Here is an 18,393-nt window from a genome sequence, read left to right on the forward strand (position 1 = left end):
CCTGTGTGAGCAACCAGTTGGAACAACCAGTTGGAATTAGAGCAGCTAGCCGGCCTCCATCTGGGGGGGATGCAGGTTCGACATGGAATCTACTTGCCTTCCATGAATTGACTCCCTCCAGGTTCAGACCCAGTCACAGCCATCTGAACATCCCTGCATTCCACATCTGCTTAACTGGCACCCCAAGAAAACCACCCTCCTCTGGGTCTCAGGATTGCTTGTGTCCACCTTTCTCTAGTCGAGGCCTTCAGTGGTCACACCTCTGCATATTCTCATCCATTTAACCCCCTCCATGTCTTTTATGCCAGGGCAGAGGTCATTTTGGCCTCTATAGCCATTGAGGAGATATCGATGGGGCCAGCTTCACCTCTCCCTGGGTGTGTGACTGGGTCAGTGTGCCTGGGGTGGGGCTAAGGTGTAGTTGGGGGAGGTCTTCATTCTGCAAACGTCTCTCACACATGGAACCTACTTTTTGCAGTTCCCAGAGGGAGACAGGCCCCTGTTCTGGGAGAAACGGAGCCTAGCAGCTCAGGGGAGAGCACAGCCCTGGGCCAGTACCTGACTCCAGACAGAAGCAGTACTCCAGGGGGCCCAGGGCCGAGGATGTGTCGCAGAAGATGGCGAAGCTTGTCAGAACGGTACCCTCCTCCGGAGTGATGGTGCAGGTGGGCACCTCGGGGGGAGACACAGAGCCGATCACATAGGTGTCCTCCCCATAGGCATGCCCGGTCACTGCTGGGGAGTGAAGACAGAGGGTGTTTGGGGGGCTGTGTGAGTCACCCGAACTCCACCATGCTTCAGGATCACCCCGGGAGCTTGTTAAACATGCAGGTTCCCAGGCTCCTCTCCTGACCCCCAGCCTCAGGCCTCTCTGGAGGTTCTGGGGTGGGGCCCAGCAATCTGCACATCTGACAACTCCCCCTAATGCAGGTATCCTGGGGTCTCACTTTTGTGGGACTCTTTTTTTTTTCTTTAATGTTTATTTATTTTTGAGAGAGAGAGAGAGAGAGGGAGAGAGAACGAACAAGAGGGGGAGGGGCAGAGAGAGAAGGAGACAGAATCCAAAGCAGGTTCCAGGCTCTGAGCCGTTCAGCGCAGAGCCCAATGTGGGGCTCGAACCCAAGAACCGTGACGTGAGACCGTGACCTGAGCCAAATCGAACACTTAACTGACCGAGCCACCCAGGCACCCCAGGATCTCACATTTTGAATGTCAGTTTTTCATCTGTAAAACAGGGCTAATATTAGCAGCTTCCTTGCAATTGTGGTGATGAGGAAGTATATTGGGAAATGAAAGGATTTGCTCAAGATCACGGAGCTAGTAGGAAGGGCCACAGCCAGAATCTAGAAACGGGCTGACCCCACCCAAAGCCACGCTCTTTCCAGGCCTCCACAGCACCGCGAAGAGCCCACAGTTACCTGCACCAGCATCCCTCACCACCTGATACTTCAAAAAGAGTATGTGCCTGGAAGAGCTGGGCATGAAGAGAATTTTAATCGGTTAAAATGAATTCCTTAGCCTAGACCTAACTCAGAAAGTTTGGGGCAAGCCTTGGAGTGTGCGTTTTAAACCAGTATCCCTGGTTGTCCCAGTGTGGGTGGTCCGTGGGCCACTTTGAGAAAAACCGAACCAACTGAATGCATCTGGACGAGTAATCCCCCATTGTTTGTCTTTTTGAGAATCTGCATTTCCCACCTCACTGGCTTGTTTAAGGTGAGAACCACGTGGCAGGACACGCAGATTGCACCAGAATCATCTGTCTCATCCACCCTGCATAGTGCAGTTCGGAGGCGGGAAATGAAGGCACGGAGAGTTTAAATGCCTTGCCGCCAGCTAGAAAGTGGTGGCGATGGGGCTGACACCAGAGTCTGCATGTGGCCCTTGACCCTGCACTGATGTCCCACTTTTCTGGGTTTCTGAGTTTGCCTTGGTTCGCTTTCGGCAGACAGGCAGAACCCATGCTGGGGCCTGCGGGGAGCCTTCTGCACCTGTGGCTCTGATGCGGAGGGCCTGGCCCCAGGTCTGCAGGAAGGAGCTGTTCAGCCGCAGCGTGGACGTGTTGCTCTGAAGGAGGATTAAAGCCCTGGGCCAAAATCCTTGAAGTCTGCAGGCGGGTGGGAGAGGCTCCGCCTGAAAGAGAACACCACCCAGAGTCCCTGAGGCTGCAGCCAGGCTGCTGGACCTCCGCAGGCAGTGGCTCCTTACCCTGGGGAGGCCTTCCAGATCTGTCTCTGCGGCAAAGGCACTTCCCCAAGTCAGCCCAAAGACCCAATTTCCAGCCTTGCTTAGGTGATTGTCTGAGGTCAGTTTCCCTTGAAGGAGAACCTGAGATGGGGGTTCATGGGCAGGTCATTTCCTGCGGGAGGGCCCTTGGGAGAACCAGAGGGGAGAGGGAAGCAGAGTAGGGCACAAAATGAACTAGGCAGGGAAGTGATTTCAGGAGGTGTCCAGCCAGCCTCAGCCCGATCCCACAGGAAGTGACAGCCACACCACAGAGGTTGTCAGAGGCAAGGGGCCTGGGCCATTAGACACCCCCAGCCATCGGTTATTGGCCAGCGGTCACTCCACAGCAGCTGGGGACCATGCACCAGCCTAGTAAGAGGGACCAGGCTGGGGCACCCGTAGCGTCTTTGTGATGTTTCTCCATTGTTTTTGCTCCCTTGCATCCATTCTCCCTTCTGACCAATGCTCTGGGTTTCCTCTGGGGAACACCCCCAACCCCCACCCTCCGGGGTGCTCAGTACTGGGCATGCGACACAGGTCTGGTCAGTCAGAGTGGGTGATTGCCAGTGTCCTTACCTTCTCCATCGAGGTGTCATCTAAATACCAGTTGAACACGGCCCCTGGGGAGCCGTCCCCCATGGTGACTCTGAGCACAGTGTCTTCCCTGGGGTTCCCAGGTCTGCAGTTCTCCTCGCAGCTGAAAGGGAGACAGAACGCAGTGCAGAAGCTCACTTAGGCCTCCTGGGCTGGTCTTTTGTCCAGTTCTTCTCAAGTCCTTTGAGAAGGTGGCACAGGGCCTTTCTTCTGGTGGAAGATGGAATAAAGGCAACCCCTGCCCCAACCCAAACCAGGACCTAGTGTTGGTCAAGGAGAGGACTTGTGCCTGACCGAATTCCCACTTCATTCAGTGTGCAGGACAGTGGTGTGGAACGTGCATGAAGTCCAGGGTCCTCAGATCCTGTCCCTGTCTCTTGGTTTTTTTTAATTTTTTTTTTAATGTTTATTTATTTTTGAGACAGAGAGAGACAGAGCATGAATGGGGGAGGGGCAGAGAGAGAGGGAGACACAGAATCGGAAGCAGGCTCCAGGCTCTGAGCCATCAGCCCAGAGCCTGACACAGGGCTCAAACTCACGAACCGCGAGATCGTGACCTGAGCCGAAGTCGGACGCTCAACCGACTGAGCCACCCAGGCGCCCCATGTCCCTGTCTCTTGTGAACAGTCACCTTGTATGAGTCACTTAAACTCTCTGAGCCCAAGTTTCCTCACCTGCAAAATGGGGAGTTAAGAACGATTTCTGTGACTCCCTCTAGCTCCAATAATAAAGGAATACTGTGGTTTTATTGCCTGCGTGCCACAGGTTATAAATGATTTGCATCGTTACTCCCTCATCCAGTGCTTACCACAACCCTAGGAGCCACATGTTAGAATCCCCTTGTCAGAGCCAGAAAACCTGGCTCATGGAGCTGGTGTGATTTGTTCCCGGTCACACGACTCTTGAGTGGGGGAGGGTAACACAAACCAGCATGTCTAGGTTCGATTCCAGGGCCTTCTCTATAGCATCCCGCTCCCTCCCTTGAGCCAGTGAGAGATCCCTTTGGCACCTGCCGTGGGTCCAGCCCATCCCCGGGACCTCTCAGTTGTAACTGCATAGCAGCTGGCAATCTCCCTCCTGTCTTCATGTCTGTCCTAACACCGGTGTGCTGGACATTCTCTATTTGTCCCCACAGCCTGCTCTCCATCAAGTCCGTGGCCCTGGGCACTAGGAGGCTAATCTCTGTGGACTGTGTCACCCACATTCCTGTGCCGGCTGGCTTCTGCTTGGGTCCAGCAATGGGAGGCATTGGCTGGGGATCAGAAGGTAACAATGGGAGGGCGGGAGGGTATTTATTCACCACGGTCCCTGCTCCTTAGCAGGTGGGCTGCTGTTGGCAGTGGCTGTGCTCCTCCAACCAAGCCCACAGCTCCTGTTGGGGGCCGCCTCCCCTACAGCTGCAGCTCCCAGGGTTCCCGGGACACCATCCCCCTGCTTACCTCTGTAGTCCTCAGAGGGAGAGTGGCTTCCTCCTGTTGTAGTCCTGCACTGTCATCCCTGGCTTGTTCCCTTATCCCTGCCCACGTCTCTCTGTCTGGGCCCCACCCGATAGACCAAGCCTCCTTCAACCTTCACTTTGATGCAAGAGCTCAAGCAATTTCCCTGAGCCCGCTCCTGCCCTCCTCCAGCCTGCTCTCCACCCTGCTGCCACAGCGTTCCGTACTACGACAGATCATGTCCCCAGCCTGCTTACAACCCTTGGGTGGCTTTCCAGAACTCTTCAGAATCATGTCTATTTATAACCCACACGGTCCCACCAGAGCCAGGCCCTGCCTGTTCTCCTCGTTTCTTCTTGCCCCTCTGTCCCCCTCCATATGAGCCACACCAGCCTCTTTCACTTCTGGCTTATTCTGTGCTCCTCCCTTTGTCACCCATATTCCCTCTCCAGCCTCCCTTTTGCTGCCAAGTTAATTCCTCTTCCCCCTTCACATCTGGGCTGAGGAAGCCTTCCCTGCCCTGGCTCTTCGGTCAACGGTGGCCGAAGGGACATCATTGCTGCGGGAGTTTGCTCTCGTGCCCCCACCTGACTCGAGGCCTGAGTTCCAGGGGTGCAGACACGTAGAGACACTGCTCCTCCCGGTTCTCCAGCTCCCCGCCCCTCCAGGTGGCCAGGCGCAGGGTGACAGCGGAGCTGGGTGGTGGCAGGCAGGACGGAGGAAGCACCAGCTCCCCCTGGTCCACACGGAGCAGCTGCCTCTCAACACAGTAGCTCCACTGGGCCCAGCAACGTCCTGAGAGAGAGGGGCAAAGGCTATGATCATCCAAGGACGCTTCCGGTCTGGGTTTTTAGAAGAAAAGAGTCATAGATAAGAAAAGCAGCTCCAAAGAGAGAGTTTGATTTTTAAAAACACTCTCACTTGCAGGGTACAAGGATGCCACTGCAGAAGGATGCTTCTGGGGAAATGAGCCGCCCTTCACCCTGACCCTGAGCAGACCTGCAGGGTCTGTCTGCTTCTTCGGCACCAGCGACCTGCACTGAGGACAGGCAGGCATATAGTAGGGGAGGGGGGCGGGGATATACAGCTCTGCCTGGGGGAGCATCCAGGACAGCTTCCTGTCCCTGGTGTACCTCTCATACCACGTGGAAACAACTGTCCTAAACTGTATGTCCCTGTGGGTACACTAGGCATCCAGCGGGCCGTTCTCTCCATGTGGGAGGACACACGCCATCTCCTGCTTTATGATACTGGCTCAGTAAGTCTCTATCCCTCGCCCTTCATCTGTGTTGATCGATGTTTACCCATCAGTCACCTTGCTCCCCCTGCCCCGAAGTTTGGTAGTCATTCACGGGATGTGACCTAGGGTCAGGCCATCAGCTCAACCACCCAAACTGTATACCTGTATCCTCTGTGAATTCAGGTAGTGAAAACTAATATTCCAAAGAATGTCCTGAGCACCTACCAGTGGATATCAAAAGCCTCTACATTTTATATGACTTGACCCAGTTATTCCATTTCTTGAAATTTATTTTTTATTCTCAAAACTTACTTCTGAAGGTAACCACAGATGCAGATAAAGGCAGAACTACAAGGATGTTCATTACAATGTTGTTTATATACGGGCAAATAATTCCGAATAACCTACGTGTCCAAAAACAGGGTACCAGTAGATAAGTGACCATACATCAACTTTGACAGTCTATTCTGCACTTACTCTCTTATGAAATCAAGATAGAGAAGATACCATGGCATTAAAATATGGAGGATGTATTGTTCAAAGAAAAAAAAGCTCATAAAAATAGTAAGTGTGATATGGATGGCATTCATTTCCAAAAGAATGTGTACGTAGCTAGGATGTATCCCTATAAAGCAGGACAACCATTTCTAAGAAGTGGGTACTGGCGCTGTCCTCGTGGTTTGTCAGAAAATGCCTCCTCGCTTCTAGACTCTCCCAGTGACATACCCAGCAAGGGCAAGGAGGTGACAGGAGGGATCCACCCAAAAGGGAGGAGTTGTTTTGTTTTGTTTTGCTTTGTTTTTAGCACTGATGTTGTTTGTGGGGAAAATAAAGCCTATTGACTTTTAGGGTTAATTCTCTCAATGCATCTCTGTGTTGCTGCCTTTAGGGCTCCCTCTGCCTTGGTTTGCCACTGCTTTCCCCCAACCCCACCCCACCGCCCCCACCCCACACCCACCACCTCCCATTTCCATGGGATTTTCAATCTCTGGCACATGCAAAGCACACAAAATGTCAAGGATAAGTAATGCCTGTGTGAAGATTTAAAAAAAAAAAAAAAGCAAAGCTGACCTCTATCCATTACTTTGTGGTGAGATAGGACAGTTCCAGAGCTCTAAGGCCACCTACCGCATGACCACTGGAAACGTAAATCCTTGTCCCTGTCTGGCCAGCCCAGAGTCACGGTTGTGAAAGGATCCACATACTGGCCAGGCTCCGCGTACACCTGCCTGTCCCCTTTCTCTCTCTGCAGAAAAAGCAGCTGGCTGGTGAGATGCCCCTCCACAATTGGTACCCTGCCTTCTTCCCCACAGCAGTCTGTGCCAAGGGTAGTCGCAGCATAGGGCACAGAACGGAGACAGACCCTATCTGATCCACCTGGCTCTCCTCTGGAGATGGGTCACTGGGTAAGTAACTTTAGTCTGAACATGGGCTCAGTGCTGAGTGTCCATCATGCTTCCAACTGTTACCAGGGCCTGTTCTGGGCCAGGCCCCATGCTTGATGCCTAGAGATACAAGAATAGAGACCTGGGCTTTGCTCTTCAGTCTAGGAGGGAAGATGGACAAAGAAACTGATGACTAAAACACAGAATTCTAGCTGCTACAGGAGAGGGGGGCCCAGAGAATTATGAGAACGTGTAAGACGGAGGCAGTAGGTTGAGAACATCTGCTCCTCTGAAGAAAGTTTGATAGCATTTGATGCCTGGGTTGCTGCGGATTAAGTGAGAGAAGCTAGTGATGTCCTTCCTCTTTCGTCTGGTGCAGAGGAGGACACAGAGCTGTGACCTCTGTAAGGTGGGCAGCCAGTGTCAGGACAAGCTTCCCCAGAGAAAAAGACTACGGAGCTGTTGTGAAAGAGGAGGAGTGAGGGTGAGCTGGGCAATAATGGAGTCTGTGGGTTCTAGGAGGAGGGATTGGCAGGCATATGGTGTGTTCCTGGAGTAAGTTCTGGCAGGACCTATCAAACAGCTGGGCCTAAAGGGCTTAGTCTGGTGTAACAGGAGGCTACATGGCAAAACTCAACCCCTTGTAGTGTCCCATGGCCTAAGACTAAAACCCAAACCCCTGTCTTGGCACCTAAGACCTCATGTGATCGGGCCTCTGTCCATCTCTCTGTAATCTCCTGTATGTTCTCCCTCCCCGCCCACAGGCCTCAGGACACTTCTAGCCTCGGGGCTTTCATATCTGTGCACCCAGAAAGCTCTTGTTCTGCTTTCCAGCAAGGCTGACCGTCTTATCTTCAGGTCTCCACCTGAATGTCCCATTCTACGAGGCCTCATCCGATCACATTTGCTAGGCCATGCTGTGTTGGTTGTCACTGCACCCTGTTGCTTGTAGTTACACTTACCACAATTCCTAATTACATGCTAATTTGTTTGGTAATTTCACCCACTAAGCTCCAAGAAGGCAGGGGCCACAGCTGTTTATTCACCTTTGTGTCCCTAGTCCCTAACACCAAGCCTTGACATTGTAAACGCATAGTCTTTGTTATTGAATAAAGTACGTGCATGGACAATGTCAACAGCAAGGAGTCGGGCCTTAGTCCTGCTGTAAAAACTGAGGAACATGGGCCTGCTTCCTCATTTAAGCATTAACAGCTATAAATTTCCCTCTGAACATTACTTTAGCTGCATCCCACAAATTTGGATAGATTATTTTATCATTAACACTCAAATATATTTTAATTTTCCTTGTGAACTTTTTTTTTGATCCTACTGATTTTTTTTTAAGTGTGCTCTTTAATTTCCGAGATGTCTAAAAGGTGTGTACGTATCCCAGATATCTTATTACTGATTCATTATATAACACTGTTCTGGTTGGAGAACATGCTTTCTGTGATTTCAGTCCTTCTGGATCTCTTTTCAAATGGAAGAAACCTCCATGCCTCCTAGTACTCTGGCTATTAGCACCAATAAGCCAAAACTCAAAACTAAAGCAGAGTTTTCAGATATCTTTTTCTCGTGAGGTTAAGTGTTTAAAAAACAAAACAAAACAACTCACATTCTTTCTCTTGGCATTTGTTCCAGATGGTTCTCGCACACTGGAAGGAGCTGTGAACACAATGAGAACAGGCGTCAGACTTTGGTAGGTGTTTATAAGGTTACCAAAGGGCAGAGTCAGAGGGTGTGCTGAAGATGCCCTGGGGAGATCCACCTGTCTTGGAAATGAGTTAGGGAAATTTGGCAAACATTCAGGTCATCAAAATGGGTAAACACCCAAACCATCATGTCCACCACTGGACTGAAGACACGTCTTCGGTTATTAAGAAAGAGTCAGGCAGTTGCCAGTGCAAATAAAACACGAGATTTAGAGATCAGCATGTGGCTGTATGCTGTTAATGTTTAACTACCAGTTGAAGGGTGGGGATGGGGAGCCCTGATATGTACCATTTACTACTTCTGGTGGTGTTTGTATTCCCACGAAGGCAGATTTCAGGCTACCGAGCTGACCTCAGTGATTATAGAGCAAGAGATGCACAGAACCAGCTCTGGCAAGCTGCTAGGGGCCGGCCTCAGCACACCACAGTGTATTTCTGGGTCTTCCTGTTGGCCTCTTACTGGCTGTGTGAGCCCAGGCAGGTTAGTTATTCTTTCTGGGTTCCTCACCCACGACAAAAGGCAATCCCTATCCTCAAGGCTCCAGGAGAGCTGACTGCTGTGTTTCTATACCATTGCATTGTAATCTGTGTACGTCTATAAAGAGGGTTAGTATAGCAAGGTAAAAGAAAATGGAACATGTACACTCAGTTGATATGCCCTGAAAAATCATCGAAATGTGAATATGCTAATGTCTAGTTAAAGTGTAATGATTAAGACAGGAATGTATTTTATCTGCACTGGCAGATCCGTGGGAGTCATTAGGCTCTCGTGTCCTGGTTAACATCTGGGTACTGTTGATCTTTACAAAATTCTCTCCCAGTGAATTCTCATTCTGAGAACTCTCACTTTGAAGGTCTATAAAATTATGTAAAGCAAAGCTAAGATGCCAGACACAGAGATTCCTTCTTAATCTTAAGGCAGATGGGCCAATAACCCGGAAGGAAGAAATCAAGAGAAGTAATTGCTGCCTCTGATCCTGCCATGAATTAGCTGAGTGACTTTTGGAAAGTCAGCTCACCTCTCTGGGCCTCACATTCCATAAGTGGAAAAGGAGGGCTGTGGACAATTGCACAGACATCTGATGGTTTTGTCCCCCATCCAGGCATCCGTGCCCCCTTGTTTTGGTAACAGCACTTACGGGCGATTCTTTCCCCCCGGGAAACATCCCTCCCCTGCTCTCAGTCCTTGGTTTGGGTGATGCCACCCCTACAGCATGTTCCAGGTGGGCATGTGATCCTGGTCTCCCCAAACTGAATACCACTTTCCCCTGGTCTCAGTACTGGGTCCAGGAGGGAACATGAACCAAGCTTGGACCAGTAAAGGGGGCCTCAGGACTTGGGCTAGAAATGTCAGCAAAGAGGGACTCCTTCTCCCCTAGGGTTAAGTAAGGATTGAAGCCTGGGGCCATCTTGCTACTGATGGGAAGAGGGAATCAGAATAAAGCCAACATAGAACCAAGAGATGGGAAGAGGCAGATTTCTGACAATATTGAGTGACTGGATCTAGCTGTGCCTAAACCCTGGACTTTGCCTTTCCATTTCTTTCTTTCTTTCTTTCTTTCTTTCTCTTTCTTTCTTTCTTTCTTTCTTTTTCTTTTTTTAATTTTTTGATGTTTACTTATTTTTGAGAGAGTGAGACACAGTGTAAGCGGGGGGAGGGGCAGAGAGAGAGGGACACAGAATCTGAAGCAGGCTGCAGGCTCTGAGGTGTCAGCACAGAGCCCTATGTGGGGCTTGAATTCACAAACTGCAGGATCATGACCTGAGCCAAAGTCAGACGCTTAACCGACTGAGTCACCCAGGCGCCCCTGGACTTCTCTTTTTGTGAGTTGATAAAATTTCCCTTTGAGTTGAGCCAGTCTGAACTGCTTTTCTGTCCCTTACTACGCAAAGAGTCCTGGCAAACACATTTGCTGTGGACTTTAAGCTACTGTTGGCTGCCTACCTACCAGCCATTACCCCACCCTTCTTCTTGGCTGCCAGAATCCACCTTCTCCCACAGAGCTGGAGGTGCTAGATACTTGCTTCCCAGCACCCCTTACAGCCAGGGTGGATACTTGCTGGATACTTGCTTCCCAGCACCCCTTAGAGCTAGGGTACATGACCCTGGCTGATGGCATCTGAGGAGAAGAATGCTGGGGACTTGTGGGGAAAACTTCCCTCCTAGTAACAAGAGCTACACAGGGGGAAACGGGCTTGTGCAGCTGCTGGATGATTCTGGGTTGACCTGCGATGTTTGGAACCGCAGCAGCCATGTTGATGAGATGCAACCCTATGGGCAAAGCAGAAACTCTAAGGGTGGCAGAACAGAATAGCAGACTGAGCCTGGGTCCCTGCCGGTGACACTGGACCGCTGAACCAATCCTGGAACTACTTACCTCCTAACTTCTCAGTATGTGACATCATAACGACCAAACTTAAAGCCACCTAGGTTGGGCCTCCTGTTGCTTGGAGCCTAAAGCAGCAAACTCGGATGTTTTAGAATTCTGTAACAGCGGTTGAATGTTTTACTGTGTACATGACAGTGCTTTAGAGTAACCAGAGAATTCTTAAAATCTACAGAGCAAGGTAAGCATTCAGAGCTCTGTTTTGAAGAGTCCCTCCCTGGATCCCGAGCAAGTGCAATGACCCAAACTGCTGGTCCTGAGTTTTATAGCCCCTTGCAGAAATTCCTTGCCTGAAACAGTGATGCTTCCAATTTCCAGACTCAGGTTTGAGAAGGCATTCCTCACCGTCACTGTGACCAGAAAGGTGCCTGTAATGCAAAAGGTAGAGACTTAAGGGTGTTGCAATAAATTGTTTAACTTGTGTTGAGACAGCTCTCCCAAGCTATGCTTCCTGGTCTGCTGACAGCGGCATTTGAATCTTTCATCCTGAGCATTTAATGGACCCCTGTTGTATACCAGGCATGGTGCAAGGCTCTGGGACACAGAGGTGAATGAAACATGGTCTTTGTCTCCAAGGTCCTTATAGTCTAGTATGCTTGTAGGAGACCAAGTGCCAACCATGGCAAGAATTGGCACGGGGGCATGTGGACATGTAGTAGGGAGTCACTGCACTGATCATGGTTCATGGCAAGGCTAAAGCTAAAGTTCAAAGGAGGAGTAGTGCTCATTGGTCAGATTAGAGAGGAGATTCCAGCAGAAGAAAGGACATGACAGGACTTTAAAAAGACTGAGGAGCAGAGAGGGGAGAGAAGGATTTGTAAGATTCAGGGTATGTGTGTATCCCACCCTCCTCCCTCATGGGGAAAGGTGGTGGGTGCTACCTTCTTTTCTCGTGCCTAGAGAGGAGCTCATCAGAGGGGACCCTGGGAAAGGTGGATATGTGCTCTTTCAGATCCGGGACCCCCATGGACAGGTTCCTTTCTCGTACTCTTGAAGGATGGTCTATGACGGGGTGGAGTGAGAGGGAGAGTGGGGGCAGGAAACGGCTGCATTCCTGCGTTTGGAAAACTACCGGTAGCTGGCCAAAGAAAAGGTGAGAATTTTCTGAGGACCAGATGTTTGTCTTGGTCCCCTCCCCAACTCAGGGACCTAGCAGGGGCCTCAGAAGCCCACAGAAGCTCCTGCAAGAGGCAGCTGCAAACATCTGCTGGGCTGGCGACCATTGGTTGGCAAGCAAGGCTGGCCAGGACCGGGCCAGCACTGACAAGTGAGGGTCTTCCTGCCCTACCTGGTGCCCTTCCCTTCCTCTTCACCCCCTTTATCTCATCCAAATCTGTTTTTCTTGTGGGGAAAAGAAGACTACTTACCATCTAAGAGTGAGCCAAAACTTCACAGGGCATATAGAGATTTTATCTATTATCCCCTGCCAAGCGGCTTTTGTAGACAACAATAATTAATTTGCATTTGAATTATACCTATATAGTGTGTATGTTTTCCATTGTCATTTCATTTCACTCTGGATTCCTCTTGTTCCAAGCTGGACCTTTGATACCTGGCAAAGTTGTAATGGTTTTCTTCTCAAATCTGTCATTTAACCTATCTCTTTTGCTAAATCTGCTGCTTGAGGGCACTGTAGCCCTACCCCGGCACAGTATTTCCACCTCTCTTACAGACTTCTGAGATCCTTGGCGGGGAAGGTAGGCAGGGTTCTGGGTGGGCTGGGGACTCTGTGACCCTCATCACATTCCTGGCTGCTGACTTCACCACATTGCCCTGAAGGACTCTCTGTTCTCTCCAGATTAAATGCAAATGTCTCCTCTAGTCTCCTCCCTTGGTGGTGCCAGCCAGTCTGTCACCCTATCTCTATTCCAGCCGGCATCTTGACTCTTCCTCTCTTGTCCCTCCCTCTCCCACCCTTGTTTTTATCTCTCGCTCCCTGAAGGGCATGGACTGCAGGTCCCCCCTGAACCACACTGTCCTCTAGAAATGATGGAAAAATTGGAATCCTTCCAACTCTCCTCCAGTGGTTCTCAGTGGGGGAGATTTTGCTGCCCAGGGACAGTTGGCAATGTCCGGAGGCATTTCTCGTTGTACTTAGGAGGCTGGCGCTACTGATATCTAGTGGGTAGAGGCCAGGCATGCCAGTAAACACCCTACAGTGTGCAGGACAACCCCCACAGCAAAGAACGATCCAGCCCCGAACGTTAGAAGTGCCACAAGTGAGAACCCCTGTGACTCTAAGCTCTGAGGGCAGATCAGATGTCTCTTCTTATTGTATGCCCCAGGCTGGATGCCGTGAACCCCATTTGTGTTCAGGACACACAGACACAGGCTGGCGGGACTCTGGACACTGAGTCGGGAAGGAAAGAGGAGGGAAATTTGGGAGGAGACCCACCCACCCCAAATACCTTCAAGAGGAACTGCCACAGGGTAAATCCCAAATGGTCCCTGGAGACTCTCTTCTTCATGGGAGAAGGTTGCATTGAGTCCTGCCACTTCAAAGGTCAGCCTCTCCGGTGCGCCACGAGCCACCGAGACGTTGACCAGTAGGTCTTGTCCAAGCTCCAAGTGGTCAGAAGCCCAGGAGGCCCATAGCCCTGACAGAGGCTCCATGAAGGAGACTGTGATGTTCCGGGAGGGTGCAGAAGTGGTGTTGCTGGTGGCTCGGATCTCCAGGTGGTGCATCCCTGGGCCCATCCTTTGCTGGGCTGCTCTGTCCAGGGTCAGATTGTAGGGTAGCAGGCCGCTTGGTGTGGTGAACTCGGCCAGGGTTGTATTACCCAACAGCACAGTGTAAGTCACCCCTCTTCCTATGTGGGGTGAGAGATATTTAAGAATGTTGGCAACAGCCATGCAGTAGATTGTACTGAGACGGTTGAGACCCAAGCTCCAAGGTCAGATTCTGGACATAGACATGGAGATGATATAGCCATAAAGACATGCAGAAGGATAGGCCCACCCCCAGGTCTTAACAGTGATAATCTCTGAGTACGGGGTTCATGAGCGATTTTTCTTTTTGAGTCCTCTCTGATCATCTGCATATTCTGCTCCGTGCTCTGCGTGTGTTACCCATAAACTTAAAGGTTTGTAATGAAAATATGAGGACATTTTGTTGACAGGTTTGTCCTTGGAGGGTGGAAGGCTAACACAGGAGCGTCTCCCGAGGCATGGCTGATTTTTATGCCTGAGAATTAGCCTCGTCTTGTCCTAAGCAGGAGCAGGTGAAGTCATTTCCTTCCACCTCCGTGGAAGACCGCCTCAAACCCCGCTCCACGGGAACACTCAGCCTGTTCACCTTAAGATGCGGCTCCCTTATAGGTTGGGGCCGGCTGTCCTACCTGGATGCTAAATACCGTGGTTGACTCTAAAAATCTGGTTTGAACCACCAAATTAGGATTCTTTGCAACAGAAGCCAAGCTAGGGTATTTCTTGTTTGAGCGATGACGATGCTAATGACGATGAGAAAGACAATGATGATGGTACTTTCTGACACTCATGCTTCCTGCTCCCTCTCCCCACACTTGGCAAACAGTAGGCAATTATGTTTGTAGGATAAAAACATAAATGAAGGATTATTTTAGGTTTCCCTGGTGCACATAGCAGCCGTCTTTGGCCAACAAGCACACCGAGACAGAGAGGAGCCCCGAGGTCTGTTTAAGGACCCTGTGTTTAAGCTCCATCATATCTCTGCTGGGTGAGGCTCCAGGAGCTGTGAGGTCGGACTGAGCCATGTCCTCACCTCTGCAGCTCTGTGCCACGCGGTTTAGCCCAGCAGGCTTCTGTCCGGATGTCAAACCAGACCTGTGCCTGGGATAAAGATGCTGCCTCAGGTACGGGTGGGTCTTCGTTGGTAGGGTCTCTACTGAGAAGAGGGATGATATTCAGAATGTTTAACAACTGAAACTACATGGGTCCCAACCAAAGAGGATGGATGTTGTGATAAATCAGAATGAACACTGTGACCAATCAGAGTAGATGCTGTGACCAATCGGAAAGGACGCTTTGACTAATCAGAATGGACATGACCAATTAAAATGGCCTCTCTGACCAATCAGAGAAGAAACTGACCAATCACAAGGGACACCAGCCATAACATCTGCTATGGCTGTGGCGGTACGTGTTGCTCCGTATCAGTCCTGTTTGGGGGCAGCATCATTGTGCCAGGCTGGTCAACGCTGGCCTCACTGAGATGGGCTCAGGCCCAGCTGGTAGCTCTCCCAGTCCTATTCAGGTTCCCTAACAAGGAGTGACTTGGAAATTCTGTTCTGATGGGACTGTGGGTAAAGAAGGGCATCGGAAGGCAGAGAGCTTCACTTAGCTTACTAGCCTTGTGACTTCAAGCCAATTTCTGAACCTTCCCTCCATTTCTTCATCTGTAAAATGGAGATAATAGTACATACTGGGTGGGCTAGCACACGTGGAGTACTCAGACCAGTTCCGGGCACGCACGAGGTGATAAATAAGTTGAATAGCTAAAAAACTAACTGGATACATGAGTGCTGTTAGTATTTATTAAAGCCTGGGAGTTGGATGGATAGATCTGGGGAAAATCGAGGTTGCTTTGACCTTGACCATTTCTGTAGACTCACCTCCATCAAGTACCACCTGAATCCACAGAGGTTCCCCGAAGACAGTGCGGCAGAGAGGGCTGGCTCCCAACGTCGACAGGCCGGAGCACCCAGTCACGCTGAGCCTTCCCGTCTTGTCTCGTATTGTCACGTGCTTCTGAGCCATCACATGCCACTCACTGGTTGTGCACTCGGCAAACACAATAAATTCCCCAGGGGCTGTGAACTGGTGGGTCACGTTGCTGCATAAACTGCCAGCAATAGTTAGTGTTGGCCATGTTGGGGACACACAAACACATGCATTCACACACGTGTGCACATATGTACTCACCTACCTTGCACCTCCCCTGCCCTGCAAAGATAAACAGGTGAAGAAAGAGATGCTACGTGACCAAGCCCTTGGTGTTCACAAAGGTTACGTTGAGATGTCTAGAGCAGGTGGGAGTGGAAGAAATAGCAGTGACCAATCAGGGAGTTGAATATTCGGTTACACGTCCTTTTTCTGCCATTTATTCCCTCTGTGGCTCACATAAATCCCCCTCGTCTGTAAAATGCTATGCCCCAGCCTACCTTTCTGAACCATAGTTTCCCCATCTGTAAAATGGGGTCACATTCCAAATGTATCAGAATGATAGATGCTTGGCTTCTCATTTCGCCGAGGGAACTGATTGAAAATCTCCAATGTGGCCCATAAAGACCCACATGACCTCCCTTCTTGACCTCACCCCCATCTCCTGCCACACCCCTCCCAGCTGTATGTCCGCTCTGCCCTCTTTTCGGTTCCTGGAATGTGCCACCTCCCGTCTGCCTCAAGGGCTGCAGGTGTGCTGTTCTTTGCTGGGAAGGCTCTCCGCTCGTCTGTCTGCTCACACTCATGCTCTTCCTTTGGTGCTCAGCTTAAACATCACCTCCTCAGGGAAGCCCCCCTTAGATTCCCCATAAAGGCAATGCTGTAGCTCGGCTGCTTCTCCTGGGTGACACTCATTCCTTCTGTGCTTGCTCTGCCACTGGCATTCTTCCCCGCTAGGTCGTCTGCACAGACGGTGTCTGTCTAGATCTCCGTTATAAATCCGGCACCTAACACAGCACCTAGCATGGAGGGCGTGCTGACAAATATTTGACAAATGAGCATATTTGTGAAAAGGCTTGCAAAACAGTAGCTGGATTTTTGGTGCCTGCCAAGAGTGAAGCCACCACCTGTCTCTTCCATTGATTACGACTTTAGGCAAAATTCAAAAAGAAACTTGGTGAGGACTCTGAAAAGTAAACAACAGCAGACAGATTGGGGAGGAAAGCCCAGGCTTTAAGAAGTACCCGTAAAGATGGGACTTTCCTATTTTGTGTCTTTTTTCTTTTTTAATCTCCTTTATATCTTGGCTTTGTCCCTAGGGTACATGTTTGTGACCTAGGGTCATGGAACTGCACAATGAATGAAGAAAACAAAAACCCCAAGAGAAATCCCCTCTGTTTAGCCAAGAGAACCAGGAAAAGAGACCCAGTGAGTCTGAGGGCACAGAAAATAATACCTGGTTTTGTTTTGTGTCATTTCTCTTTTTTTCTCTTTTGGCCATGCCCTAGGCTGTTCTCCCTCTTGGAGCTGCACTGACAGTGTAGGGTGATGCAGACACCTAATTCCCAAGAGAAAACCCATCTTTGTATCCAGAGGAGCCGTGAAGAGAGATGTGTGGGAGCTGAAGATTGTCGGGGAGACCCTGAAAATGAGAGATGTGGAGTGGAGGGGCCCCCACTTCCATGAACAACCCAGCACAAACTATGAGCTCACTCACATATTATGCATGTGCAAAGTAGAGCCAAAGACACACAGCCAAGGCTTTGTTTGAGTCAGACTACAACATAACACCATCCTGAGTGTCCCATGAGTGGGGCCAACCCAAACAGGTTTGGAAACGACACCAACATGGGAACCACCACTCACAGAAGGCAAGTCATAAAGTGTGGTCTGAACCTAACCAGGTGGGTTGCCTGCTAAAACAAAACAAAAATCTATTTTCCAGAGGATTTTAACTGGATCCAGAGTCTCAGAACCTACTATCAAAATGTCCAGAATATAATCCAAAATTGCTTGATGATACCCAAAGAATGAGGAAAATCTGACCCAATCTCAAGTGAAAACATAATAGATGTCAGCTTTCAGGTGACATCAGACAGACTTGGAATTATCAGACAGACTTGAAATCAGCCATTTCAGCCATGCTCCATGACATAAAGGTAAACCCTCTTTAAATGAATGGAAAGCCAGACATTCTAAGCAGAGAAACAGAAACTTTTTTTTTAATGAAAATTTTAGAAATAAACAGTATCTGAAATAAAAAATTCACTGGATGCTTGCAATAGCAGAATAGTGATGACAGAAAAAAGTCAGTGAACTTGAACAAAGAGCAAGAGAAAGTATCCGAGCTGAAGAAAAGATTAAATAAATTGACATCTTAATAAAATATTAAATTTTCAAAAATGAGTAGAGCATCAGCAACCTGTGTGACAATATCAAAAAAGAAAGCAGTTGTGTCATGGGAGGACCAGTGAGAAGAGATAGATCGGTGTAGAAAAATACACTGAAGAAATAATGGGTGAAAACTTACCCAGTTTGGCAAAATACATACATGTAAAGATTCAAGAAACTCCATGGATCCCCCACAAAAGGGGAAAAGTTAAAACCATGCCCACACATACAGTAATAAAACTGCTGAAAATCAAAGGTAAAGAAAAAAAAAATCTCAAAACAAGCCTGAAAAATGACACATTGCATATAAAGAAAACACCGATGTGACTGATTGTAGATTTCCCTTCAAAAGCATGGCAGTCAGAAGACAGTGACAACATCTTTAAA

General features: G+C 49.6%; 2 protein-coding genes across 4 annotated transcripts in view; one reads left to right on the forward strand and one right to left on the reverse strand.

The window, feature by feature from the left end:
• BCO1 (beta-carotene oxygenase 1) overlaps positions 1–18,393 on the forward strand; it is a 174,448-nt gene that overhangs the window by 80,441 nt on the left and 75,614 nt on the right. Inside the window, exons 9-12 of one of the 3 annotated variants that reach the window (XM_042919373.1) lie at positions 479–665; positions 3,953–4,083; positions 6,746–6,899; positions 8,520–8,577. The gene's annotated coding sequence lies outside the window, so the exon portion shown is untranslated. Of the gene's footprint in view, positions 1–478; positions 666–3,952; positions 4,084–5,332; positions 6,058–6,745; positions 6,900–8,519; positions 8,578–16,923; positions 17,044–18,393 lie in introns of those variants that run through there. The other 2 variants (XM_042919374.1, XM_042919375.1) reach the window with 2 other exon arrangements.
• Positions 1–18,393, reverse strand: part of PKD1L2 (polycystin 1 like 2) — a 41,826-nt gene that overhangs the window by 4,866 nt on the left and 18,567 nt on the right. Inside the window, exons 6-14 of the mRNA XM_042919369.1 lie at positions 15,567–15,796; positions 13,386–13,787; positions 11,268–11,345; positions 8,494–8,543; positions 6,622–6,739; positions 4,841–5,048; positions 2,800–2,920; positions 1,989–2,130; positions 559–735 (exon numbers count right to left, since the gene is read on the reverse strand). Coding sequence (XP_042775303.1) covers positions 559–735; positions 1,989–2,130; positions 2,800–2,920; positions 4,841–5,048; positions 6,622–6,739; positions 8,494–8,543; positions 11,268–11,345; positions 13,386–13,787; positions 15,567–15,796 — 1,526 coding nt within the window. The remainder of the gene's footprint in view (positions 1–558; positions 736–1,988; positions 2,131–2,799; positions 2,921–4,840; positions 5,049–6,621; positions 6,740–8,493; positions 8,544–11,267; positions 11,346–13,385; positions 13,788–15,566; positions 15,797–18,393) is intronic.

Source organism: Panthera leo, chromosome E2, assembly GCF_018350215.1.
Source record: "Panthera leo isolate Ple1 chromosome E2, P.leo_Ple1_pat1.1, whole genome shotgun sequence".
Taxonomy (NCBI): Eukaryota; Metazoa; Chordata; class Mammalia; order Carnivora; family Felidae; genus Panthera; species Panthera leo.